The 26,722-nt window shown below is 42.8% G+C and overlaps 1 protein-coding gene across 2 annotated transcripts in view; it reads left to right on the top strand.

Moving 5' to 3' along the window:
* The window catches only part of ccz1 (CCZ1 homolog, vacuolar protein trafficking and biogenesis associated), a 52,427-nt gene extending 26,033 nt beyond the window's left edge, over nt 1–26,394 (top strand). For both annotated transcript variants that reach the window (XM_072559814.1, XM_072559813.1), the window contains 7 exons: nt 330–391; nt 3,388–3,499; nt 4,012–4,045; nt 9,321–9,438; nt 12,169–12,327; nt 12,429–12,556; nt 25,012–26,394. In XM_072559814.1, the coding sequence (XP_072415915.1) occupies nt 330–391; nt 3,388–3,499; nt 4,012–4,045; nt 9,321–9,438; nt 12,169–12,327; nt 12,429–12,556; nt 25,012–25,067 (669 nt within the window). In that variant the 3' untranslated portion in view covers nt 25,068–26,394. The remainder of the gene's footprint in view (nt 1–329; nt 392–3,387; nt 3,500–4,011; nt 4,046–9,320; nt 9,439–12,168; nt 12,328–12,428; nt 12,557–25,011) is intronic.
* Nucleotides 26,395–26,722: the final 328 nt, after the last annotated feature.

The raw sequence follows: 26,722 nt of genomic DNA, 5'->3' as shown, positions 1-26,722 counted from the left end.
CAATACGCTTAGAAGGGAAAGATTTGCAGGATTATGGAGGTAGATTGGGGCCATGGCAGGGCAACTGTGGAACTCATTGGCTCACCTTTTGAAAGAGCGAGCACAAGCGTGAGTGGCCAAATGGCCATCTCCTGTGCCATCTTCAGTCTGAGGATTGAACTCTGAGCCCAGAGGTGAAAGAACAATTTATTAACCAGAACCTTCCAGTCCTGCAATTCTAGTTCACAATGGGTATAATTTTACAAATTTGTAAATGACTGATAGTATTGGAGATGTTTTCTGTTAATAACTCAGATGGTATTGAACTTGTTTTCTCCTTTTGCTCATAGCTAATTGGTCGTGATTCCCCTGGACGAGGGGGAATAACTGTGAACCTCAACCATTATGGCAGGTATGGCTTTCCACAGAAGTTGTTGACCTCTGTTATGTCAGGAATTTTGTGAAGCAGTTCGTGTTTTTTTTTCCTTGAAGCTGTGCATTCACAGTTTCCCCAGAGAGGAACATTTTAATGGTAATCTGCAGACCCCACTACTTAAACCTTCTTTGCTGATCACTATCATTCATTTAATTCTCAAATTAATCCTCCTGGCCAAACCCCTTCCCCATCTCTAACCTCCTCCATCTCCATAACACTCCCAGATCCCTGTGTTCCTTCAACTCTGGCCACTTGCACACCCTGATTTTTTTTTAAACTATATTGGTGGCCATGTCTTCAGAAGCTAACTCTGGACTTGTGACCCTTAACCTCCACCCTCTCCACCTCATCTTCCTCTTTTTAAGATGTTGCTTTAACTAAGGTTATCGGGGTTGGTTAGCTCAGTTGACTGGATAGATGGTTTGTGATACAGAGTGATGGCTGAAGTAACCATGATGGAGCCTCCTTCTCAACCCCTCTCCCCATCCCTGAGGTGTGGTGACGCTCTGGTTAAACCACCACCAGTCCTTTCTCTCTCTCTCTCTCTCTCTCTCTTCTATCTCTCTCTCTCTCTCTCTCTCTCTCTCTCTTTTCTCTTTCACCCTCTTGCTCTCTGTGGGACTATGGGAGAACTTCACTTGTGAACAAGAATCATACCAGACTCAAAGCATTAACTTTGTTTCCAGCTCCACAAAAATATCTGACCTGCTGAGTTTCTACAGCATTTTCTGTTGTTATTTCAGATTTCCAGCACCTGCAGTATTTCGTTTTTATCTCCATATTCTTGTATTCTGTGCTTCTATTCATATAGCCTCAGGTACTGTGTGCTTTATTAACTGACTTCTTCACCCCCCCCGCCCTGCCGTTGAGTGTACACACATCTTTCTGCTTCTGCACACCTTTTAGAGTAGTCACCTACTTTTTGTCACTGTGTTCTTCCTACCAAAATTAATACCCTCACACCTCACATTGAACTTCCATCTGTTTCTGCATGCCTACTGCACCAACTGTCTATGTCCTATTGAATTTCTACACTGTCCTCCTCTGCATTTTCACAAATCTGCTTTTCTGAATCAGCAAAATAAGCCTTGGTGTTGGTATCAGATTCCTGTGGTGTGAATGGAGGGGAAGGTTCCTTTTGCGTTACCTCCCAGACATGATCTCTGTCATGCAGAAAGGGTTAGGAGAGCATATGCATGGGGAATGTCATCACCTGCAAGTTTCCATCCTCCCAGGCCATGCACCATTCCGATTTGGAACGATATCCTCATTCTTTCCTTGTTGCTGTGTCAACATCCTGGAAATCCCTCTCTCACAGCACTGTTGGTGCCTGTACTCCCCAAGGACTGCAGCATTTTAAAGAACACAGCTCACCACCACCTTCTCAAGGGCAATTACAGCTGAGTAATGGTTGTTGACCCAACCAGTGACACCCACATCCATCTTGAGAATGAACATGTGATCCATTCCCAGATTGGGTCAGTCCTCTGACAATTGACTCTGAAGTCAGCTTGAATTATCTTAAAAATCTAGACAAGAGTGTGCTACATGTCTAACAGCAGAGAGCCAGCCTTGAAACTTATTGCCTGAAGACCCTTTAGTTTGCTCAGCTCTGTCACTGTCTTGATTTAGAATGGGGATGTGGCCTTCGAAAAGGGTGCATGCCCCGCAACCCAAGGCTATTATTCAGGGAAGACTGAGCCGGAGGCAAGGTGGGGAGGACAGAGTTTTCGTTTTGGAGGAGACGTTTTGTGCATTGCAGGATCCTGTGACGAGCAGTAAGGTTGAGAGTAATAATCTGCATCTTGGCTCAGGGGAGAACCTTCCAATGATTGACTCCCCTTAACTGTGGGAATGTAAGTGTTAAGGAAGATGTAGCAAAGAATCAAGTGTTTTACTCACTGCAATCAAGTTAAATTGAATATATTTCATTTTTCATCACGGTGCTAAGTACCTTTCAATGAATGGCTTGGGACTGCTGCATTCATTTGAGAAATCATCTATTTGTAAGATGCAAGAAGCTGGGCTAGATATTATTAACATCGAACACTTTGTGCCTGACTATTCTTCTGACTGTTGGGTAAATCTGGTTTCAGTATTTCACATTCAGTACAGTGCTATTAATTGAAAGTGAAATTGAGTTATCATTTTGGATTTTTTTGTTTAAGGCCTACTAAGTTTGGAAAGATGTTGTGCAACTTGAAAGGGTTCAGAAAAGATTTACAAGGATGTTGCCAGAGTTGGAGGGTTTGAGCTACAGGGAGAGGCTGAACAGGCTGGGGCTGTTTTCCCTGGAGTGTTGGAGGTTGAGCGGTGACCTTCTAGAAATTTATGAGGGGCATGGATAGGGTAAATAGACAAAGGCTTTTCCCTGGGGTCGGGGAGTCCAGAACTAGAGGGCATAGGTTTAGGGTGGGAGGGGAAAGATATAAAAGAGACCTAAGGGGCAACCTTTTCACACAGAGGGTGGTACGTGTATGGAATGAGCTGCCAGAGGAAGTGGTGAAGGCTGGTACAATTGCAACATTTAAAAGACATCTGGATGGGTGTATGAATAGGAAGGGTTTGGAGGGGTATGGGCCAGGTGCTGGCAGGTGGGACTAGATTGGATTGGGATATCTGGTCGGCATGGACGGGTTGGACCAAAGGGTCTGTTTCCATGCTGTACATCTCTATGACTCTGAAGTGTTTACCAGCATTTGTTGTTGTTATTTCCAGTTTTAAGCATATGTTTCAGAGGAAGTAAAAGCTGGGTTTCTGGGTGCTTGCTGCTGAATTTATTTGGGTATGAGGCTGATCTATGAGTGTTAATGTTGCATGGCAAGGAGAACTTTACTGCTGAGGTGCTAACCACTGAGTCACACTGCAACACAGGATGTGTAGGGACAGCAGCCTTGCTACTCCAGCCCTCAACCATTCTGTTGCAGACATAATGCTTGTAAAAGAGCTTGTTTGTTTGTTTTTTTCCTCAGGTTTCTCACTGGCCCTTATGATATCAACAATCCTGATCTTGTAGTGCGGTTTCCCAGGATCTTTGTAAATACTGACACCACCTATGAAGAATTACATTTGATTGTCTACAAGGTGAGACCTAACTGGCTTCAACCAAATTTCACAAACTTAATTATCTCGCAGATGACTGACTAATACTCTACATGTACAAGTTCAGGACATGTGGTCCCACTGATTACTTGACATAGCATTCATCAAAATTTTCACTGCCTAACCCCATGTGTAACCCTAAGTTCTTCACTGTATCTCAGAGTTTTTTCTGAATATCCCTTGGTAAATTTGTCAAACTTTCCTGCATCCATTCGTCAGTTCAATGCATTGCAAAGCTCATCACAAGCAGAGTTTTTGTTTATAAAGGAAGGGTAGAGGATGATTCTGACTTGGATATGATAATGCAAGTTATTGCATTCAGCATGTATTGAATTGCAGGTCTGTGCAACTTCTGTTTTAATTTAAAATACCATTAATTTGAGGATCTACCATTTTGTTTGCATATTGTACATGATCATAGGCACATAATATATACAAGACTTTGTGTCAGCTTTTAGGATTCCTATGCTTATATGCTCTGTTTATGTTTCCAGGCTATGAGTGCAGTGGTTTGTTTTCTGATTAATGGTGAGTTTCTTTATTTGAATGTTGATATTTGTTTGAATTTGCAATGTAAATAACCATTCCTGTTGAAGATGCCAAGATAAATATGAATGTAGTTAATTTATTCAATTAGTCACCTCTTCACCCATTGCAGCATTTTAGTAATTTTTTTTCAATGTTTCCAGGAATTCTGCCTCTATTCTAGCCAAATTTCCATTTGCACGTTGGTCACACTTTTTTTTAAAGCCACTTCTCTAAGTTTCGTCAGTGGAACTTGCAGTGATTGGAACAAGGTCAGCCAGGTGTACATCATAGAATATGAGTTCCCTGATTGGGGCTGTTAATCTGGTCCAATCAGGGAGCCCTGGCTGATAAACATGAGTGTCAGAGGTTCTGTTCATTCTGAGAGCTGGCTCTGAGGAAGCTGGATCAATGCCAATGTAAATAAGGAGTGACTCAACCAACCTCTGTGGAGTTATTTCAGTGGCGATGAGAGTAAAGCATGTCCTGAAGGAACAGTCATCTTTGATTTGGAGTAAGCATTGTTTGTATCGTGCAGTTATTCGGGAAGCTTGACTTGTTTGACTGTGTCGTCGAACACTGGGCCCAGTATCTGGAAAGAATGCATTATATTTTCCAGGCAAGTGATCTTGGGGGCAATAAGTAATTCTGCTGACTGTTTGTGTACCCGCATCCTTTTTGGTTATTAGGAGCCAAACTTTCCCTGAGGCACCAGGTACTAAAACCTTGCAAGAGTTGATGGATTTCGTTGAGGAATATTACCATAAGACATAGGAGCAGAAATTAGGCCATTCAGCCCATCATTCTGCTCCATCATTCAGTCACGGCTGATAAGTTTCTCAACCGCGTTCTCCCACTTTCTACCCGTAACCCTTGATCCCCTTGATACTCAAGAACCTATCTATCTTAGTCTTAAATATCCTCAGTGACCTGGCCTCTGCAGCCTTCTGTGGCAATGAATTCCATAGATTCACCGTTCTCTGGCTGAAGAAGTGTCTCCTTATCTCTGTTGTAGAAGGTCTCCCCTTTACTCTATGGCTATGCCTTTGAGTCTGAGTCTCTCCTACCAATGGAAAGATCGTCCCGACATCTACTCTGTCAAAGCCATTCAGTATTCTGTAAGTTTCAATTAGATCCCCCTCATCTTACTAAACTCCATCGAGTATAAACCCAGAGTCCTCAAGTGTTCCTCACATGTTAAGCTTTTCATTCCTGGGACCATTCTTATGAATCTCCACTGAACACACTCCAGGGCCAGTACATCCTTCCTGAGATATGGGGCCCAATATTGTGTACAACACTCCAAATGTGGTTTGACCAGACCCTTATACAGCCTCAGCAGTACATCCCTGCTTTTATGTTCAAGTCTTCTCAAAATAAATGCCATCATTGCATTTGCCTTCCTAACTACTAACTTAACCTGCAAGTTTACCTTGAGAGAATCCTGGACTAGAACTCCCAAGACTTCTGAATTTTCTCCCCATTTAGAATATAGTCCATGCCTTTATTCTTCCTACTAAAGTGCATGACCTCACACTTGCCCATGTTGTAATCCATCTGCCACTTCTTTGCCCACTCTCTAACCTGTCCAAATCTGTCTACAGCCTTCCCGCTGTGTCAATGCTACCTGTTCCTCTTCCTATCTTTGTATCATCTGCAAACTTAGTCAGAATGCCCTCAGTTCCTTCATCTAGATTGTTATTGTATAAAGTGAAACGTTGTGGTTCCAACACTGAGCTTTGTGGAACATCACTTGTCACTGGCTGCCATCCTGAGAAGGACCCTTTCATCCCCACTTTCAGCTTTCAAGTTTCTATCCATGCTAGAACCTTGCCTGTAACACCATGGGCTCTTATCTTACAAAGTAGCCTCCTGTGTGGCACCTTGTCAAAGGTCTTCTTGAAGTCCAGGTAGGTGACATCTATTGACTCTCCTTACAGCCCCAAGCTGCCTCTAATTCTGAGATGCTATTGGTTTTACTCTGCAATTTGAGAACTGGGGAGTCTGTATCAAGATTTTTGATTAGGTTAAGACAATTGGCAGAGGCATGTGACTTTGGTTTCACCCTCTAATGTGCTGCTGAGAGACAGTTTTGTGCATGAGATTAATGATGTAATCATGCAAAACTGCCGACTAGCTGATGCCCAACTGGATTTGAAACAGACACTACAACTGGCTTTAGACAATAGGTGCAGGAGTAGGCCGATCTGCCCTTCGAGCCTGCACCACCATTCAATATGATCATGGCTGATCATCCTTAATCAGTATCCTGTCCCTTGATTTTAGTATCCTTGAGAGCTCTATCCAACTCTTTCTTAAATGAATCCAGAGACTGGCCCTTCACTGCCCTCTGGGGCAGAGAATTCCACACAGCCACCACTCTCTGGGTGAAGAAGTTTCTCCTCATCTCTGTCCTAAATGGTCTACCCCGTATTTTTTAAGCTGTGTCCTCTGGTTCGGCACTCACCCATCAGCGGAAATATGTTTCCTGCCTCCAGAGTGTCCAATCCTTTAATAATCGTATATGTCTCAATCAGATCCCCTCTCAGTCTTCTAAACTCAAGGGTATACAAGCCCAGTCGCTCCAGTCTTTCAGTGTAAGGTAATCCCGCCATTCCAGGAATTGACCTCGTGAACCTACACTGCACTCCCTCAATAGACAGAATATCTTTCCTCAAATTTGGAGACCAGAACTGCACACAGTACTCCAGGTGTGGTCTCGCCAGGGCCCTGTACAGCTGCAGAAGAACCTCTTTGCTTCTATACTCAATCCCTCTTATTATGAAGGCCAGCATACTATTAGCCTTCTTCACTACCTGCTGTACCTGCATGCTTACCTTCATTGACTGGTGTACAAGAACACCCAGATCTCTTTGTACTGCCCCTTTACCTAAATTGATTCCATTTAGGTAGTAATCTGCCTTCCTGTTCTTGCCACCAAAGTGGATAACCATACATTTATCCACATTAAACTGCATCTGACTACTCACCTAACTTGTCCAGGTCACCCTGTAATCTCCTAACATCCTCATCACATTTCACCCTGCCACCCAGCTTAGTATCATCAGCAAATTTGCTAATGTTATTGCTAATACCATCTTCTACATCATTAACATATATTGTAAAAAGCTGCGGTCCCAGTACTGATTCCTGCGGTACCCCACTGGTCACTGCCTGCCATTCCGAAATGGAGCCGTTTATCACTACTCTTTGTTTCCTATCAGCCAACCAACTTTCAATCCAAGTTAGTACTTTGCCCCCAATACCATGCGCCCTAATTTTGCTCACTAACCTCCTATGTGGGACTTTATCAAAAGCTTTCTGAAAGTCCAGGTACACTACATCTACTGGATCTCCCTCATCCATCTTCAGAGTTACATCTTCAAATTTTCCATTGTCATTGTCATTGGAAAATGCAGCAAGTGGAGCATATGAGTTGCAGGGTTATTGGAATAAGTTGCATTCCAATGTGTATTCCAGGCACAGCAAGTGAACTACTTGGGCAGCAGGGTCAACGAGATCGGTTTATACCCGTTGGAAGATAAAGTGAAGGAAATCAAAGGTGCCGACTCTCACATCTGTACCAGAATTTAGGTCTTTGCTTGGGCTGGTGGATTATCATGAAAAGTTCATATATAACCTGGCCTCTTTGTGTCAACGCTTAAAGTGTCAGCTTTGGAAATGGTCATGTAGCTAAGCCATAGAGTTCAGGCAAGTGAAGAAACAGCTATCATCCTCCTAAGGTGTTGGCACATTATGATCCTAGGCAAGATCTGGTATTGACATGTGATGCCCTCTCCGTGTGGCGCTGGGGTAGTATTAGCTCATAGGTGGGTTAACGGAGAGAAACATCCAGGCCTTTGGCTAATGCAGAGCGTAAGTACACCTAGATAGAGAAGGAAGGTTTGGCAGTCATATTTGGAGTCAGGAAATTCTATCAATACCTTTACACATGTAAATTTGTAGTAATAACAGATCACAAGCCCCTGCTAGATCTACTTAAAGAGGACAAGGCAGTGCTGCCCCTAGCTTCAGACTGAATTTGGTGATGGGCTCGTATACTAAGTGCGTATAATTACAAGTTGGAACACTGTCCCGAAGGTCTTGTAGCAAATGTGGATGCATTGAGCCACCTCCCACTAGTAGAAAGAGCAGTTCTTTCTACCAGTCAAATTTTCTCCCAGGGAAGGGAGGGGTGAAACAACATCAGAAATACCAGTTCTGGACACAACTCCGCTAAGCAAGAGAGTGAGTTTACTTCAGTGAACAAGGTGTGGCGGAGGAACCACCGGAATGGCCCTGCAAGAGGCATAGACAACATGAGATCAGGTCCGTTGATGTATAAAGTTTGGGTAGGTGTGGCAGTCCTGAATAAGGATGTAGACCATATACATGCTGAAAACTCGCAAATGGTCTGAGAGCAAAATGTTCCCAGCTCCTTGACTGCGTATCTGACTGCTCCAGAACCCACTGGATCTCCCTCTTTGTCAAGCGTTGAACATTCCTTAGAATCTGAGATGGACACAGCAGATATCATTGCTTCTATGTCTTTACCATCTGAAGAGGTGAATGAATTTCTTTCAAGATGCTCCAGGTGCAAAAGGCAAACAACTGTTCATTAACACACCACCCGTGTCAGAGGCAGAGTTCGAGGAACCTGACCTAGTGTTAAAACAGCCTTGGAGGAGCTACCAAAAAAAAACTGGCCTATGTCCTCTGACTCGGAAGGGGATTGATGTAATGATTGCAATGAGGTCAGCCAGGTGGACCTCATAGAATGAATTCCCAGAATAAGGCTGTTAATCTGGTCCAATCAGGGAGCTGACAGATGAATACAGGAGTGTTAGACCTCCTGTTCACTCTGAGAGCTGGCTCTGAGGGGGCTGGATCAGTGTCAAGGGCTCTGTATGTAAATAAGGGGTGATTTGGTAATGGGATACCGGCCTTTGTGGAGTAATTTCAGATCTTAACTAGTGTCATTCTAAGATGAATTTGTTGAGAAATCAAATAAGAATCATCTTGCTCTCCAGTCACACCCGTTGGTCACAGACTTCTTCTGGCTTCTAGTCCATTTATGTCTCATAAGTAAACATTCTTATTCTTGTTTAAATCCTGTTATGGCTTCCCTCCCCTCCCATCTCTGTAGCTTCATCCTAGCTGTACGATCCTCTGAGATATTTATCTCCCACCAATTGTGCAACACTCACTTCCTTTGGTTCCTGACTCTTTAGCAAGTGCAACGGAGATGTTAATATTAACAGTTTATGTTTCTCCTTAGCCTCAGTGGAGCTGACTCGAGAATTTTGCCAGAGACTAGATAACCTTGTAGGACCTCAGCTCACTCTCTTGGCGTCGGACATCTGTGAACAGTTTAATACAAACAAGAGGCTGTCAGCGTGAGTATAAACAGACCTCTGTTGGTAAAACAGAGCACTGGATGTCCTGGCCAATATTTATTCCTTAACCAATATCAGTAAAACACTATCTGGTCATTATCACATTACTGCTTGTGGGAGCTTGCTATGCACAAATTGGTTGCAGCATTTCCTACTTTCTAATTTCGACCACATTTCATAAAAAATACTTAACCAGCTGTGGAGCACTTTGGGATGTTCCAAGGTCATGAAAAGTGCTATATAAATATGAGCTCTTTCTGCCTTGTTCCCATATTCCTTTATTCATTCTTTTGCTTCAGTTGCCTCCCTAAACTATTTTTAGAAGTTGACTTGATTTCTGTTTTAGTCACTCATTTTAGGAAAGTATTTTCCAGCCTTCTAGCCCTCAGTATCAAAGAACTTTCTCCTCCTCTCTGGCTTAAATCTCCTGACATTTACATATTGATGTAAACATTTTGATTACCTTCTAAACCCATCCAATACTGTTTTGAAATATCAATATCTACATTAGAACAGCAGCTGTGTTTCAAGATATTGGCTGTAAATTGCTATGAAATCTCCTGGTGATGGAGAACACATTTTGAACGCAAGTTTTTTTAAAAAAACTTTCTATCCTATCATAATGTTAAACGTTGCTTTCAAAGCCCCAAGCCCATCCTTAATCTACTTGTTCATCAAATTTGTATTTCCTCACACCAACCAGCTTCCTCATGAATCTGCACATAGCCTTCTCTACTGCATCAACATCCTGCTACTGTGCAGACCTGAAAATGACATGCAGTACTTTAGCTGTAGATCTCCATAGCATTTACAGCACAGAAACAGGACATCCAGTTCAGTCAGTCCATGGTGATGTTTATACTGCACACGAGCACCTCCCATCCTTTTCATCTAATTTGTTAGCTAAATTCTCTTTTGCCTTCTCCACGCGATTAGGAGTTACTGCTAATGTAAAGGCCAATGTGGCTGCTTTGATTCGTTTCCCTGTTGTGATATGTAGTTCTATATAATTGTGACACTGAGTTGAGATCGGCCGTTTGCACCCAGTGACCCATCATGGAAAACAGTATTTTTTTTTAAAGACTTCTGTAAGCTGTAAGAAATTTTAAGTATTATAGATGAATCAATACCATTTGTTATCCCTAAACATGGGTGTTGTGTGTAGATAGCTGGATTACATGTGGCCAGAATTTCTTTTTAAAATTAATGAATATTAAATGCATGCAGTTTGCTCATCAGAATAGAGATTTGTAGATGGGGCTTTGAGGTTCATTGTGTGATGTATCAGTTTAAGGCTTTTTGCATAGTCTGTCACCATTAAATCCTGTTTCATCAGATTTTCAAGAAGTCATGTTAGGAAACCCAGAGGTCCTTCTTACTGATTAAAGTTTAATGGCTCCTGGTGAAGCTCAATACGATAAAATACTTGTATTAGTGCGAGTAAGAATTGACAGTACAAACCAGCAACATATCACAGGACACGGACCTTCCGGTTCAGTCTGTGAACAGTTGATCGTCAAAACAATTAATTTAATAAGATGCGCTTCTTGTTACTCGATATCCAAGATCAGCCATATTGTTAATTAATTTTTAACTGTGGTGCAACTGAGTATGAAACGGATGCCAATTTACTTTTGATGATTACATCAAGCTATATCTGCTGAGTCTAATACTTCAATGCAATGCACAATTTTAATGTGTCCTTCAGTAGGTTAGAGCACTTACCTGATGTACTGAAAACAAAAAAATGCTGGAGATTGCAGTTAGTCAGGTAGCATCAATAGACGGAAAGCAAACTAGTGTTTCAAGTCTAGATGACTTTTTTCAGTACAGATTCCAGTACCTGCAGTAACTTGCTTCTACTTATTTGATGTAGTTGCCTTTAATGCATTGATATGGCTCGCTGATCCCTCACTAAGTTTTTTTTAAAAAAGTAACACACTATCCTTCTGTAACACCATTAAAGAATAATAGTGTTGCCTTGACACGCACACATATCTGCTAAACATTCCCTTGAGTAGGGGATTCTCATCTCATCATATTCTCACCACCCCTACATTACAGTGCAATATAAGGGATGTCCCATAAGTGATATAACATGACTGCATGTTGTTGGTGTTGCTGCATCTCATTTATTTCCACTGACCTCTAAGTGAGTTAGCAAACTGATAATCAGTTCCCATTGTTGTTCTGTGTTAGTACCCCATAGGCTGCAAAATGCCAGGGATGTACAGAAAAGCGTTCCTTCCACCAAAGAGATCAGCAATTGGTAGCCATTTCAGAAGCGGGTACAGATGTTGCACAATATAATTAAAGGAAGTTATGAATTGGGGAATAGAGAGCATAGACTTGAACAACAGGATATGAAATTAATATTTAATCAACTTACTTCAGAGCTTTGCTGTAAGTTGTACTTACAATGTCACAATTTGTGCTGGCATTTTTCTCTCACCGATGTAAATTTTTTGTCACCGTTCCCTATTCAATTTTCCTTTGTCAATTATCACGATAAGTTTGTCACCTCTTTTCATTAGGTAGCTCTGTGAAACATTTTTGAAGACCACCTCCTAGTTCCTCCTCCATCTTGGAAATGAAAACATAAAACTACATATTCATGTTGTTAAAAATGTATGGTATTTTTGGAATTGCTGTCGAATAATGTTAGGGAAACATGAGAGCTACACTTAAATTCGCATTAATTCAACTTTGGTATGTTTCCCTCTCTTTCAGACCTGAAAAGGAACCTCAATTCAAGTTTATTTACTTCAATCACATGAATCTGGCTGAGAAAACAACCATCCATATGCGGAAAACAGCCAGCATGTCCCTAACCTCAGTCCACGCTGACCTAATGAAGATCCTGGGGGACATTAATAGTGATTTCTCAAGGTACTGTCTTGATGTTGAAAGAGTTAGATTTTTTCATGATGAGTGATTAGTTAGTGAGCTTTATTTCGTTTTGCTTGATTTGCTTGTTGTGATTTGCACAGAGCTGATGAGGATGAAGAAATCATCGTAAAGGCAATGACCGATTACTGGGTGGTTGGCAAAAAGTCTGACCAGCGGGAACTTTACGTAATCTTGAGCCAGAAGAATGCAAATCTGATTGAAGTTAATGGTGAGTGTTTTGGAGTTCCTTCAATTGAATCTTCTAATCTTCCCTAGATTTACAAAAATAATACCAGAAACAAGATTTTATAATGTTTCAGAAAGATTCTCGGGCTGGGAACATTGATGTAGAAAGGAGAATGCTGGCTTGATTGAGGTCTTCAAGATTGTAGAGAGGATATTTCATCTTGTGGGTGAGCTGATGATTAGGGCAAAAGCAGAATATCATCATTAAGAATTCAATAGGGAATGCAGGACATACATGGAAAAATAGGGAAATACTATGACTACAAGAGTTAAGTTAAATGGGTGGAAATTCTGCAGTGAGCAATTCAGTTCTTAACTCCCCGATATGTATCCACAAGTCAGGAATGTGATGGAATAATTTCCACTTCCCTGAATGGATACAACCCCAGCAACTCTGAAGAAGCTCAGCACCATTTGGGAAAAAGCAGCCCATTGATCAGAATATCCAGAACCTTAAACAATCACTCCTTCAGAGCAGTGTGTAATGTCGACAAGATGCACTTGCTGTAACTTATCCAGTCTCATTCAAGGACACCACAAACCCCACAGGAAGGAGAAGGGTAGTCGAGGCATGGAAATACCATCAAACAGCATATTACATGTCATCATTCTTTCCCTGTCAACGGGGGAAAATGTCCTCAGACTCCCTTAGCACCACTGTAGATGTACCTAATCCACATGGAATGCAGTGGAGAACATCACCACCTTCTGAAAGGCAATTCGCAATGTGTACAAGCTTCCCAATGATGATCACATCTTATGAATAAATGCTTAAAATAGGAACTTTGCATTTTCTATCACAAAGACTGGTTGAGGTGTCTTTAAGGGGAAGCTGAATGAAGGGGAAATTAATAGAGGGATATGTTCACAGTCAGATGAAGGGGGGGGTGGGTGAAAGATTACATAACTGAATGACCTGTTTAAGTGCTGTCACTTTTATGTGACATATTGTAAAAGATGACATTATAGGCAGTGGTTATAAACCAACTGCAATGGGGCATAGCCAAGCAGGTAGTAGAATCAAAGAGCTGTTGACTAAAGTGCACGTTTTGATGTTTATAGATTAGATTTAGAAGCACAAAAGGCTGAGTGGTTCAAGTATAGCCTGCTTTAGATTTTATTTTCTACACACCAACAACAGAGATTTTTGTTGTAGGGCATATCAACTCAGTGCACTGTATGAACTGGGACTCAGGATGAATGTTGATTCACCATCCTCTTTAAGTGACGGAGACTTAGGGCTCACTTTGTCTCGTGTGGGATACCAAAACCTCTTCTGAACTAGAAGAGTCTATTTGTAGCTAATAAGAAATAAAAACAGAAAATGCTGGAGCAACTCAAAGTCTGGCAACATCTGTGGAGAGTGAAGCAGCGAGTTAATGATTTGATTTCACTGATGTCTTCTGAAGAAGCGCGATATCAGACACAAAGCATTGACTCGGTTTTTCTCTCCAAAGATGCTGCCAGACTTGCTGAGTTTCTCCAGCATTTTCTATTTTTATTTCAGCTTTCCAGCATTCACGGTATTGTGCTCTCATTTGAGTAGTTAATGAGCTATGTGTGAAAGTAACTGATTATAGGTTACATTGATGTGATCGACATAGTTACAGAGACTTTGAGGAGAACCAGATGTTAGGTCTTATTCCATTCAGTGTTCGGTTGCTCTGCCCATAAATCCATATGAATGATTTGGATGTGAATATAGGAGGTATGGTTAGTAGGTTCGTAGATAACAGCAAAATTGGTTGTTTAGTGGACAGTGAAGAAGGTTGCTTCAATGTACAACAGGACCTTGATCAGATGGTGTGTGGACTGATGGGTGGAGTCTATTTAGATAAACGTGAGGTGCTACATTTTGGTAGGGCAAGTCTTACAAATGTAATGGTACCATCCTGGGAAGTGTTGCTGAATACAGGGACTTCAGAGTGTAGGTTCATGCTTCTTTTGAAACTGCAGTTGCAGCTAGATAGAATAGTGAAAAAGGCATTCGGTATGCTTTCCTTTCGGGGTTAAGAGGTCATGTTGTGGCTGTATAGGCTACTTTTGGAATACCACATTTAATTCTGGTCTCACTGTTATAGAAAAGATGTTATTAAGCTTGAAAGGGTTAAAATAAAATTTACAGGGATATTGCAATGTTTGGAGGGTTTGAGCTATAGAGAGAGGCTAAATAGGCTGTGACTGTTTTCCTTGGAGCATCGGAGGCTGAGTGATGACCTTAAAGGGGTATATAAAATCATGAGGGACATTTATAGGATGAACAGGAATAGGGGAGTCCACAAATAGAGGACATAGATTTAAGATGAGAGGGGAAAGATTTTAAAAAGGACCTGAGGGGCAATTTTTCACACAAAATGGGGGTGCATGTGAGGAATGAGCTGCCAGAGGAAGTGATGGAGGCTGGTACAATTACAACATACAAAAGGCATACAAAATGGGTATTTGAATAGGAAGGGTTTAGAGGGATATGGGTCAAATGCTGGCAAATGTGTCTAGATTAAGATATCTGGTTGGCATGAGTGAGTATCTGTTTTTGTACATTTCTATCATTCCATCTGATCTCATCATAGTCAATGGTACTTATGGTTGTCCTGTATATAAAAACATTTCAACCCATATAAGAACAATATTAAAATTATGTTTAAACACAGGCTGAACTTCTAATCCTGGATTTATCGTAAAGGATTAACTTTACTTTGCCTGAGGTGAAATTACATTTAAATGGAAATGAGATTCCGTATAAGTTCTGTTAACATGCCAAAACATCCCTGAGCAAAATTTGGCATCAAGCCACCTAAGAAAATATTTGGACAGGAAGAGGTAGAAGAGAGGTCAAGAGATAGAAGGAATTCCAGAGGTAAGGGTCCAGAAAACAGTAGGGTCATCTGCCAACGGTGGAGTGATTTAAATGAGGGATGCAGAAGAAACCAAATGCTTTGGAGGAGATTACAGAGATTGGGAATAAGGGCCATAGAAGGGTTTGAAAATAAGGGTGAAAATTTAAAATTTGAGACTTTCCTTGGGCTGGAAATCAAGGTGCACGGGGTGATGAGTGAGTGGCATTTGGCCCAAGTCAATCACTTAAGAGGAAATCAACTCTCTTTTGGTATGTGCGGATTGTGTTTGTTATTTACATGCAAGGTAGGTTTCATGTAACAAGGACTAAGTGAAGTGGCAGACTCATGCATTAACTATGCATGCATTCTAAGATCATATTACTTCCTGGTTTTGGTTTCTGTCTTAAACACCACATCTCCTCACAGCCTGACATTCATGCCTCATGATGTGTTTTTTTAAAACAAAATGTTGCCATTTTTATTCTGAGATATCCCATAATGAAGTTGGATTTAACCCCTGCAATGCCCTCTGACTCATTTTCTTACTCTTTTCCCCTTTTAAGATGTTCTTCGATACCTTGCTTTTTGATCATGCTTTACGTCACCTGTTCAGACATCTCACAGAGCTCAGTATCCAATTTTATTTCAGGAGGCTCCTATGAAATGCTTTAGGATTTTTAAAAAGTGTGTTAAAAGTCTTGTATAAATACAGCTGGTTGTCATTTGTATGGGGGATAGTGGAAATTCAGACAGGGACAACCTCATAACTATTACACTTATAATAGGGAAGGTGGGCAGGTCTCTCCACTTCATTCTCCTCCATCTTCTGCAATCAGTGTGCTGCAGGTGCAGCAGGAGCAGAAGATTCCGTATATTCCATTTATAAGCAGGATCAGTACCCAGGCCAACACTTGATTTTATGATGAAAAGTTGGATTGTTGAGGCACAGATTAAAGGATGATCCAATTGTGGTGTTTGAGATGATTAGAAGATTAGATAGAGATGAACTATTTTCTCTGGTGAGGCAGGTTCAGAACAACATGAGGCATAACCTTCAAACCATTTCTGCCATCGCCGCAGCCACTACCGCCCCCAGTGACGTCACTCACCTGCACAACGACCACGCCACATGCGTCTCCGCCCCGACGCAGAACTCCGTCACCACGCCTAACCCTGCTCCTACGCCGATCTCTGTCACCACGCCTAACCCTGCTCCTACGCCGATCTCTGTCACCACGCCTAACCCCGCCGCCATGCCGATCTCCGTCACCACGCCTAACCCCGCCGCCATGCCGATCCCCGTCCCCACGCTGATCTCTGTTCGCATGCCTAACCCCGCCCCCACGCCGAACCCCATTCCTGCCCCCATGCCTAACCCTGCCCCCACTCCCAGCTCCAGCCCCACACCAGGTCCTAGTTCCCAGCCCTGCCGTGTTTTCACCATCCCTCCAGAACTACCCCTCTCTGAGGATGAAAGATCAGTCCTTGGCAGAGGCCTCACCTTCATTCCCCTACACTCTCGGATTAACGAGTTCAACACGAGTTCAATGCGGCGAGACATCGAACAATTCTTCCGCCGCCTTCGCCTCCACGCCTACTTCTTCACCAGGTCGTCCACCCTCTGACGACCCCTTCTCCCGCCTCCAACACACCCCATCCACCTGGACACCCCGTGCTGGCCTCTTACCTGCCCTCGATCTCTTCATAGCCAACTGCCGCCATGATATTAACCGCCTCAACCTCTCCACCCCTCTCACCCACTCCAACCTCTCACCCTCGGAACGTGCAGCCCTCCACTCCCTCCGTTCCAACCCCAACCTCACTATCAAACCGGCAGACAAGGGAGGCATGGTAGTAGTTTGGCGCACCGACCTTTATACTGCTGAGGCTAAACGCCAGCTTGCAGACACCTCCTCCTACTGCCTCCTTGACCATGACCCCACCTCCCACCACCAAACCATCATCTCCCAGACCATCCATAACCTCATCACCTCAGGGGATCTCCCATTCACCTCCAACCTCATAGTCCCACAACCCCGCACCGCCCGTTTCTACCTCCTGCCCAAAATCCACAAACCTGACTGCCCCGGCTGACTCATTGTCTCAGCCTGCTCCAGCCTTACCAAACTCATCTCTGCATACCTCGACACGGTCCTGTCCCTCTTAGTCCAGGAACTCCCCACCTACGTTCGGGACACCACCCACGCCCTCCACCTCCATGATTTTCGCTTCCCCGGCCCCCAACGCCTTATCTTCACCATGGACATCCTGTCCCTGTACACCTCCATCCCCCATCACGAAGGACTCAAAGCCCTCCGCTTCTTCCTTTCCCGCCGTACCAACCAGTAACCTTCCACTGGCACCCTCCTTCGATGACTGAACTGGTCCTCACTCTGAACAATTTCTCTTTCCAATCCTCCCACTTCCTCCAAACCAAAGGAGTAGCCATCGGCACCCGCATGGGCCCCAGCTATGCCTGCCTCTTCGTAGGATATGTGGAACAGTTCATCTTCCGCAGCTACACTGGCACCACCCCCCACCTTTTCCTCTGCTACATCGATGACTGTATCGGCGCTGCCTCATGCTCCCACAAGGAGATTGAACAGTTCATCCACTTTACCAACACCTTCCACCCCGACCTCAAATTTACCTGGACCGTCTCAGACTCCTCCCTCCCCTTCCTAGACTTCTCCATTTCTATCTCGGACGACCGAATCCACACAGGCACTTACTATAAACCGACCGACTCCCACAGCTACCTAGAACACCTCCTCCCACCCTGCCCCCTGTAAAAACGCCATCCCATATTCCCAATTCCTTTGTCTCGGCCGCATCTGCTCCTAGGAGGACGAACACTGAACAACCCAGATGGCCTCCTTCTTCAAAGACTGCAATTTCCCCCCAGACGTGATCGCCGATGCTCTCCACCTCATCTCCTCCACTTCCCGCTCCTCCGCCCTTTAGCTCCGCCCCTCCAATCGCCACCAGGATAGAACCCCACTGGTCCTCACCTACCACCGCACCAACCTCCATACACATTGTATCATCCGCCGTCATTTCCGCCACCTCCAAATAGACCCCACCACCAGGGATATATTTCCCTCCCCTCCCCATCAGCGTTCTGAAAAGACCACTCCCTCCGTGACTCCCTTGTCAGATCCACACCCCCCACCAACCCAACCTCCACCCCCGGCACCTTCCCCTGCAACTGCAAGAAATGCAAAACTTGCGTCCACACCTCCCCCCTTACTTCCCTCCAAGGCCCCAAGGGATCCTTCCATATCCGCCACAAATTCACCTGCACCGCCACACACATCATTTACTGCACCCGCTGTGGCCTCCTCTATATTGGGGAGACAGGCCGTCTACTTGCGGAACGTTTCAGTGAACACCTCTGGGACACCCGGACCAACCAACCCAACCACCCCGAGGCTCAACACTTCAACTCCCCCTCCCACTCCACCAAGGACACGTAGGTCCTTGGACTCCTCCATCGCCAGACCATAGCAACACGACGGCTGGAGGAAGAGCGCCTCATCTTCCGCCTAGGAACCCACCAACCACAAGGGATGAACTCAGATTTCTCCAGTTTCCTCATTTCCCCTCCCCCCACCTTGTCTCAGTCAAATCCCTCGAACTCAGCACCGCCTTCCTAACCTGCAATCTTCTTCCTGACCTCTCCGCCCCCACCCCCACTCCGGCCTATCACCCTCACCTTAACCTCCTTCCACCTATCGCATTTCCACCGCCCCTCCCCCAAGTCCCTCCTCCCTACCTTTTATCTTAGCCTGCTTGGCACACTCTCCTCATTCCTGAAGAGGGGCTCATGCCCAAAACGTCGATTCTCCTGCTCCTTGGATGCTGCCTGACCTGCTGTGCTTTCCAGCAACACATTTTCAGCTCTGATCTCCAGCGTCTGCAGTCCTCACTTTCTCTTATAACCTTCAAATTGGACCTACAACACTCCGGGACAAAGTCACGAAGCACTTCATCACACAAACAACAGTGGAAGTGTGGAACTGTTCCTCTTCCTCCTCCTCTTACCCCCACCACCCCCCTAAAAAAACTGCTGTTGAGGCTATGTTTCAGATGAGAATTTGAAAACTGAGGTTGATCAGTTAATGTTTGACGTGGGTATTCAGGATAACAGTACTGAGGATAGGTGGGAACAGCCATGACCTAATTAAAGCATGGAACAGACTGGAGAAACTGAAAGGCCACAGGTTAACATTCTCACCCCAGTTCCCATTAATTTCTGTACATCCCAAGTTACCAGAAGGATGTGGATGCTTTGGAGAAGGTACAGAAAAGGTTCATCAGGATGTTGCCTGGTATGGAGGATCTTAGCTATGAGGAAAGGTTGGATAGATTGGGTTTGTTTTCACTGGAACTCAGGAGGTTGAGAGGTGACCTGATAGAATGGAAAGTATGAAGCTTTTCACAGGTTGGAGGAGTCAATTACTAGGGGGACATAGGTTCAAGGTGCGTGGGGGGGAAGTTTAAAAGAGATGTGTGAGGCAAGGTTTTAACACAAAGGGTGGTGAATGCCTGAAATGTGCTGCCAGAGGAGATGGTGGAAGCAGACACAATGGCAACATTCAAGAAGCACCTGGGCAAATACATGAATAGCAAGGGATTTTTTAAGCGATGACAGTTTTAAGTGTGAAAGGGCAAAATGTATCAGCGCAGGCTTGGAGGTCTGAAGGTCCTTCACTGTGCTGTCGTCTTTTTTTGTTCTTTGCTTCTGTTTCATGAAATGTTCAGTTGTGGGTGTGGCAGTGGTTACAAAGTCCAGCAAAGTTCAAATCAAGAAATCTAGATTAGATCAGCTGTGGTTTAGCTAAATAATAGAAGAGAGTGTATTTACAAATGTGGGGCCCCCGGGGTTGGGATGTGCAGAAAGGGGGAGAGAGAGAGGGCCACCGGCAGTCAAGAAGATACAGGCAGAATCCCCTAAATGCACTTCACTCTCTAACCAGTGTTCCAGTGGGTCATCTGGAGAGTAAGTGCAGCCAGAGCCAGGTCCATGGCACCACGGGTGACTCAGCTATGTAGAGGATACACTGACTGGAAGGGCAGCAGTGACAGGAGATTCGATGGTTAGGGAAGTAGACGTTTCTGGGGATATGGGTGGGAATGCAGATTTATTTAAAAATGATTCATGGGAAGTGAACATTGCTGACTGGGCCAGCATTTATTGCCTGTTCCTAATTACCCTTGAGAAGGTGGTGGTGAGCTGCTGTAGTGCATGTACCGTAGGTGGACACACAATGCTCTTAGGAAGTGAATTCCAGAACTTTGACCTATTGGCAGTGAAGAAAGGACAGTATATTGCCTAATGAAGGTGATATGCGGCCTGGAGGAGAATTTGCAGCTCATGATGTTCCCAGTATCTGTTGGCTTTATCCTTTGAGATGGAAGTGCTGGATTTGCAAGATGCTGTCAGAGGAATTTGGAGAATTTCTGCAGTGCATCTTGTAGATGGTCCACATTGCTGCTACTGAGCATTGGTGATAAAGTTACTGCAAGTTTGAGGATGGGATGCCAAGCAAGCTGGCTGATTTGTCCTGGATGTTATCAAGCTTCTTGAGTATTGTTGGATTCACTCTCGTCCAGGCAGGTGGATTCCATGACACTCCTGACTTGTACTTATAGATGGTGGACAGGCTTTGGTTAGTCATTTTCTCGGCTGTAAATTTTATACTTAGGTGCTGGGCTCTTGCTTTATTGAATATGGGGATTTTTGTGCAGTCACCTTCAGCGAGTTGTTTGATTGTCCACCACCATTCACAACTGAATGTGGAAAGACTGCAGAGCTTAAATCTGATAGATTATTGTAGGATTGTTTATCTCTCATTTGTTGCTTATGCTGTTCAGCATAAAAGTTTTGTAGTTTCATCATGTTGATACCTCTTTATTTTAGGTATGCCTGGTACTGCTCCTAGCATGCCATCCTGCACCTTTCATTGAGACAGCTTTGAACCCTTAGCTTGGTGGTAATGGTAGAGTGGGGGATATGCTGAGCCATGAGATTGCAGATTGTGTTGGAGTATGATTCTATTGCTGTTGATGAACCACAGCATCTCATAGATGCTCAATCTTGATTTGCTATATCTGTTCAGTTCCATTTAGCACGGTGATAGTGTCATATAAAGAATCAAACAGGGCCATGGTGCAAAATATTATGAACAAGACCAAGAATCTCAAAAAGATAAGCCTTAAGACTTTAATGCACAGAGTGTTTGCAATAAAGCAGATTAAATAGTCGTGCAAATAAACATAACCAGATATGATATAGTGAGGATTATGGAGACACGGTTGCGGAGTGACCAGGAATGGGAACTGAATCATGGGAATTCACCTTTAAGGAAGGGCTAACAAAAAAAAAGGAGATAGTGTAGTATTGCTGGTTAAAGAGTAAAATTAATACAATAGTGAGGAAGGATATTGGCTTTGGTGAACAAGAATCTGTGTAGGAAGAGCTTAGAAACACCAAGGGGCAGAAAATGATAGTGGGGATTGTACATAAACCCCCTCAAGCTATAATGTAATGTTGGGGAAGGTTTTAAACAGGAAATTGGAGAGACAAGTGGTGAAGGTACAGATGTAACTCTGGATGATTTTAATCTGTGCACAGATTGGGCAAATCATATCAGTAATTATACCCTGGTGGAGGATTTCCTGGAGTGTGTACAGGATAGATTTCTGGATCAATACACTGAGAAACTAACTGGAGAATAGACTATCCTAAACTGGGTTTTGTGTAATGAGAAGATAATACTTGTGCAAGACCCCTTGAGAAAGAGGGACCATATTATGATTCAATCATAGAGACATAGAGAGGTACAGCACAGAAACAGACCCTTTGGTCCAACTCGTCCATGCCGACCAGATATCCTAAATTAATCTAGTCCAATCCCTCTAAACCCTTCCTATTCATATACCCATTCATATGCCTGTTATGTTATAATTGTACCAGCCTCCGCCACTTCCTCTGGCAGCTCATTCCATACACATAACACCCTCTGCATGAAAAAGTTGCCCCTTCAGTCCCTTTAAAATTTTTCCCCTTTTGCCCTAAACCTATGACCCCCGCCACTCTCCAGGGAAAAGACGTTGTCTGTTTATTCCAATCCATGCCCCTCATGATTTTATCATCCTCTATCAGGTTGTCCCTCAGCCACTGAGGGAAAACAGCTTCAGCCTATTCAGCCTCTCCCTAAAGCTCAAACCCTCCGACCCTGGCAACATCTTTATAAATCTTTTCTGAACCCTTTCAAGTTTCACGACATCCTTCTAATAGGAGGGAGACACAGAATCCTTCATTCAGATGGAGAATGCCATCATTGAATCTAAATGAAGGGAACCACAATAGTATGAGGCACAAGCTGGCTGTGATAAATTGGGGAATGTTACTTAAAGGGATAATAGTTAATAGGCAATGGCAAACATTTAAAGGGCACTTGGAGGAACTGCAACAGTTGTTCATTCCTTCCTAACAATAAAACAAAATGGGAAAGTCGGCTGATCATGACTAACCAAGGAAAATAGGGATAGTATTACATCAAGTGAAGAGACATACAAATTAACCAAAAAAGCAGCAGACCTGAGAGTTAAAAGCAGTTCAGATTTCAGCTAATGATGACAAAAGGATTGATTTAAGAGGGGCAAAATTGTGTCAGAGTAAGCTTGTGAGGAACATACAAACTGATTGCTAAAGATTCTGTAGGTATGTGAAGGGACAAAAATATAGTGCAGACAAATAAAGGTCCTTACAGTCAAAAACCGAGGAAGTTATAAAGGGGAACAAAGAGATGGCAGACCAATAAATACATCCTTTGGTTTTGTCTTCACAGAGGAGGACACAAATACTTTCTTAAAAAGGTTGGGGAATGCAAGGTCTAGTCAGAGGGAGGAACTGCAGAAAATCAGTATTTTTAAAAAGTGGTGTTGGGAAAATTAATGGGATTAACAAACCTGGTGACCGACATCCTAGAATACCTAAGAAATTGCTCGAGAAATGGTGGATGCATTGGTGGTCATTTTTCAAAATTTTATAGACCCTGGAACAGTTTCTATGATTGGAATGTAGCTAATGTAATCCAACTCTTTAAAAAAGGAGGTAGAAATAAAACATAGAATTATATACCAGTCAGTCGAACATCAGTAGTGGGGAAAAATGCTAAAGTCCATTGTAAAAGATTTAATAGCAGAGCAATTGGAAAACAGTGGCTGAATCAGACAAAGTGTGAATTTGCAAAAGGGAAACATGTTTGACATCTTCTGGAATTCTTTGAAGATGTAACTGGTAGAGTTGTTATGGGGTAGCAAGTGGAAGCAGCTTTCAGAAGGCTTTTGATCAGAGACTAACATGTAAAATTAGTGTATAGGATTGAGGGTAGTGTATTTACATGCTGTCAGCAGAGCCTGGGAATAAACAGATCTGTTTCTGAGTGGAAGGCAGTGACTAGTAGGGGTACTCAGTTTTTTGATCTATTCTCAATATATAAAAATGATTTTGATGAAGGACCTAAATTTGAAATCTCCCAAGTTTGCAGATGACATGAAGCTGAATGGGAGGGTGAACTATGAGGAGGATGTAGGAATGCTTTAGTGTGATTTGGACAAGTTGACTGAGTGGACAAATGTATGGCAGATGAAGTACAATGTGGATAAATGTGAGGTTATTCACTTTGGTAGCAAAAACAAGAAGGCGGATTATTATTTGGCAGTAGATTAGCAATGGGGAAGATGTAGCAAAGCCTGAGTGTCCTTGTACACCAGTTGCTGAAATTGAGCATGCAGGACAGCAGGTATGAATAAAGCAAATTATATGTTTCCTTCATAGTGAGAGGATTTGAGTAGAGGGGCAGGGATTATACAGGGCCTTGCTGAGACCATTCCTGGAGTTTTGTGTATAGTTTTGGACATCTTATCTGAGGAGGGATGTTCTGACTATGGAGGGAGTGCAACAAAGGTTTACAAGACTGATTTTTGGGACGCAGGACTGATATATGAAGAGAGACTGGTTGAGGCCAAAACATTGTATGTTTCCAGGGAGTATAGTTATTAGGGCTAAGGGGATCCAAGAGTTGGGGAGAAAGTGAGAACAGTTGGATAATCAAAGAGCTAAATAGCTTATTCCTGCACCCTTCTAAGTGGGGTGCTGGGTGGTTCTAATTATGAGTGAAGGGATATTGATGATCAGGCCAAACAAACCTAATATTTCCCTTGAGAAAAGGTGGTATTTATGTTGGTAATGGGGATGAGATGAACAGATAGGTGGACACAGAGCCAAGAGAAAGGGGGAAACAAGGTAGGTGCAGGGATTTTGATAGTAAACCACCTACCTGCTCACCACACGCTACCACCAACTTTCCTCCCCCCCAGTATAAATACCACATGTTTCTAACTGCTGTCTGTTCAGAAGAAGGCTCACTGGGCTCAAAACGTTAACTCTCGTTCTCTCTCCACATGCTGCCAGGGCCTGCTCAGTTCTCCAGCGATTTCTGTTTTTGTTTGTTTCAGTCTCACATCCACAGTCCTTTGTTTTATTTGAATATTTACCCTGCTCTTTTTCTGCCCATGTCTCTCCCTCCAGAGGAAGTTAAGAAACTTTGTGCAACGCAGTTTAGCAACATCTTCTTCTTAGATTAACCATCAAGCTCGCCACCCGTTTATGGCTTTGGGTGTGTCACAGACATTCAGGTGAGCGTTGGCACATGCAGTAACTGTACAATGCTGGACACAGCAAGTATCTCGTGCTGTTCACTCTGCCAATGGCCAGTGCAGCGTCCTCATTGATGCTGCATGACCTTGGAAGGCAAGACCCCACTTCGATTCACAGACAGCAGATGCTGTTATAGGAAATTTCCATGGAATGTAAGATAATTAGATTTTAAATATTTATGGCAACTGAATTAAAAGAATGTCAACTTTATCATTCCGGTCTGTAATATATAGCAAGCTTGTAAAAAAAAATAAATTAACAAACATTTGAGTGAGATTTTAACTTCTTTCCAATTGTGTCTGTGTATTTTTGCTTTATTTATACATTGACCCTCATTTAGGAGGGTTGATCATTGGATATTTTGTAGAAAATTATATTCTCTAACAAAAGACAAATGATCTTCCTGTATAAAAAGGGCCTTTTTTTAACTTAAAAAGTTGTGAGTTTATGTCTGAAGTAAAACATTTATTTATGAAGAAGTGTTCTGGTGCAGCATTGCTGAGTGTGAGTTCCTGTAGAGATTAGTCTGCAGCTGTGTACTGTGTAACTTGGCTTTTGAGCAAAGCTACATCTAGTACTCTAATATTTGTGGACTTGAATGCTTGAAACAAAATATAATGATAATTTGGAGAATTCATTTATTTTTTAAGAAAATTTAGTCAAGCAATTAAACTGTCTGTTTAGTGGACATTGATCCCACATTTATAGTAACATCTTTTATCAAATAGAATTTTCAGAAAGTAGACAGAAAAAAATGAATTATGCAAACATGTTTACCTTAAATGGGTAGTTAACATAAAAGCCTCTTTTATGATAAACGAAAATGGTCCATTGTCACATATATTGAAGGCATTTTTTGTGTTCTCTGATCTAAGTGGAGTCCATGTAAATCACCTGATAGGGCTTTGCCTCTCCTTCAGTGTTAGTTACAAATTGACACCCCAGTCCTAATTACAGCACTGAAACTTCATAACGCAGTCCTCAAAATGTCATCTTTTTCAATGCCTGATCTTGTATACTGCATGCTGTAAATTCTCAGTTTTTTGTTAGAAAGAGAAGTTAGTACAAATTTTGTATCTCATACTTACATTTTTCACAACAGATAAGTACAGCCATGTACCCGATTAAATTGTATTTTAGTGTTTGAGAATTTGTTTTCCCTACTTCAACATAAAACTAAACGGGTTTGTCTGAGAAAAGGTGCTGATTTATCCATGTAATGATACATATTTTTAAAAAGAAATAAAATCTATCCACGCTAACTCAAGACTTTGTTGTATTTCTGTGCTGTGCCGAAACCTGTTTGAAATTCAAGATACCAGACACGATCAAAACTACTTTTAGATGTGGAGTGCAATATGGTTTAGCTTCTGGAAAATAAAATCAACTTGCTGTGTTTGATCTGGCTTGCTCATGTTGAATCTCACCAAGGTTTTATACCTGTTTTGGTTGCCAGTTGCAATTTTCAGTGTTTCCTCAGTTCAGTGGCTTTTGCTCAATTTCCAAGTAGGACAATTTAATGAAACTACCAAATTATATTAAAGAACTAACTTGCATTTATGAATATGTAATAATTCAAACA

This window comes from Chiloscyllium punctatum, chromosome 40 (genome assembly GCF_047496795.1).
Source record: "Chiloscyllium punctatum isolate Juve2018m chromosome 40, sChiPun1.3, whole genome shotgun sequence".
NCBI classification, from domain to species: Eukaryota; Metazoa; Chordata; class Chondrichthyes; order Orectolobiformes; family Hemiscylliidae; genus Chiloscyllium; species Chiloscyllium punctatum.
This window is presented reverse-complemented; position numbering and strand designations above follow the sequence as displayed.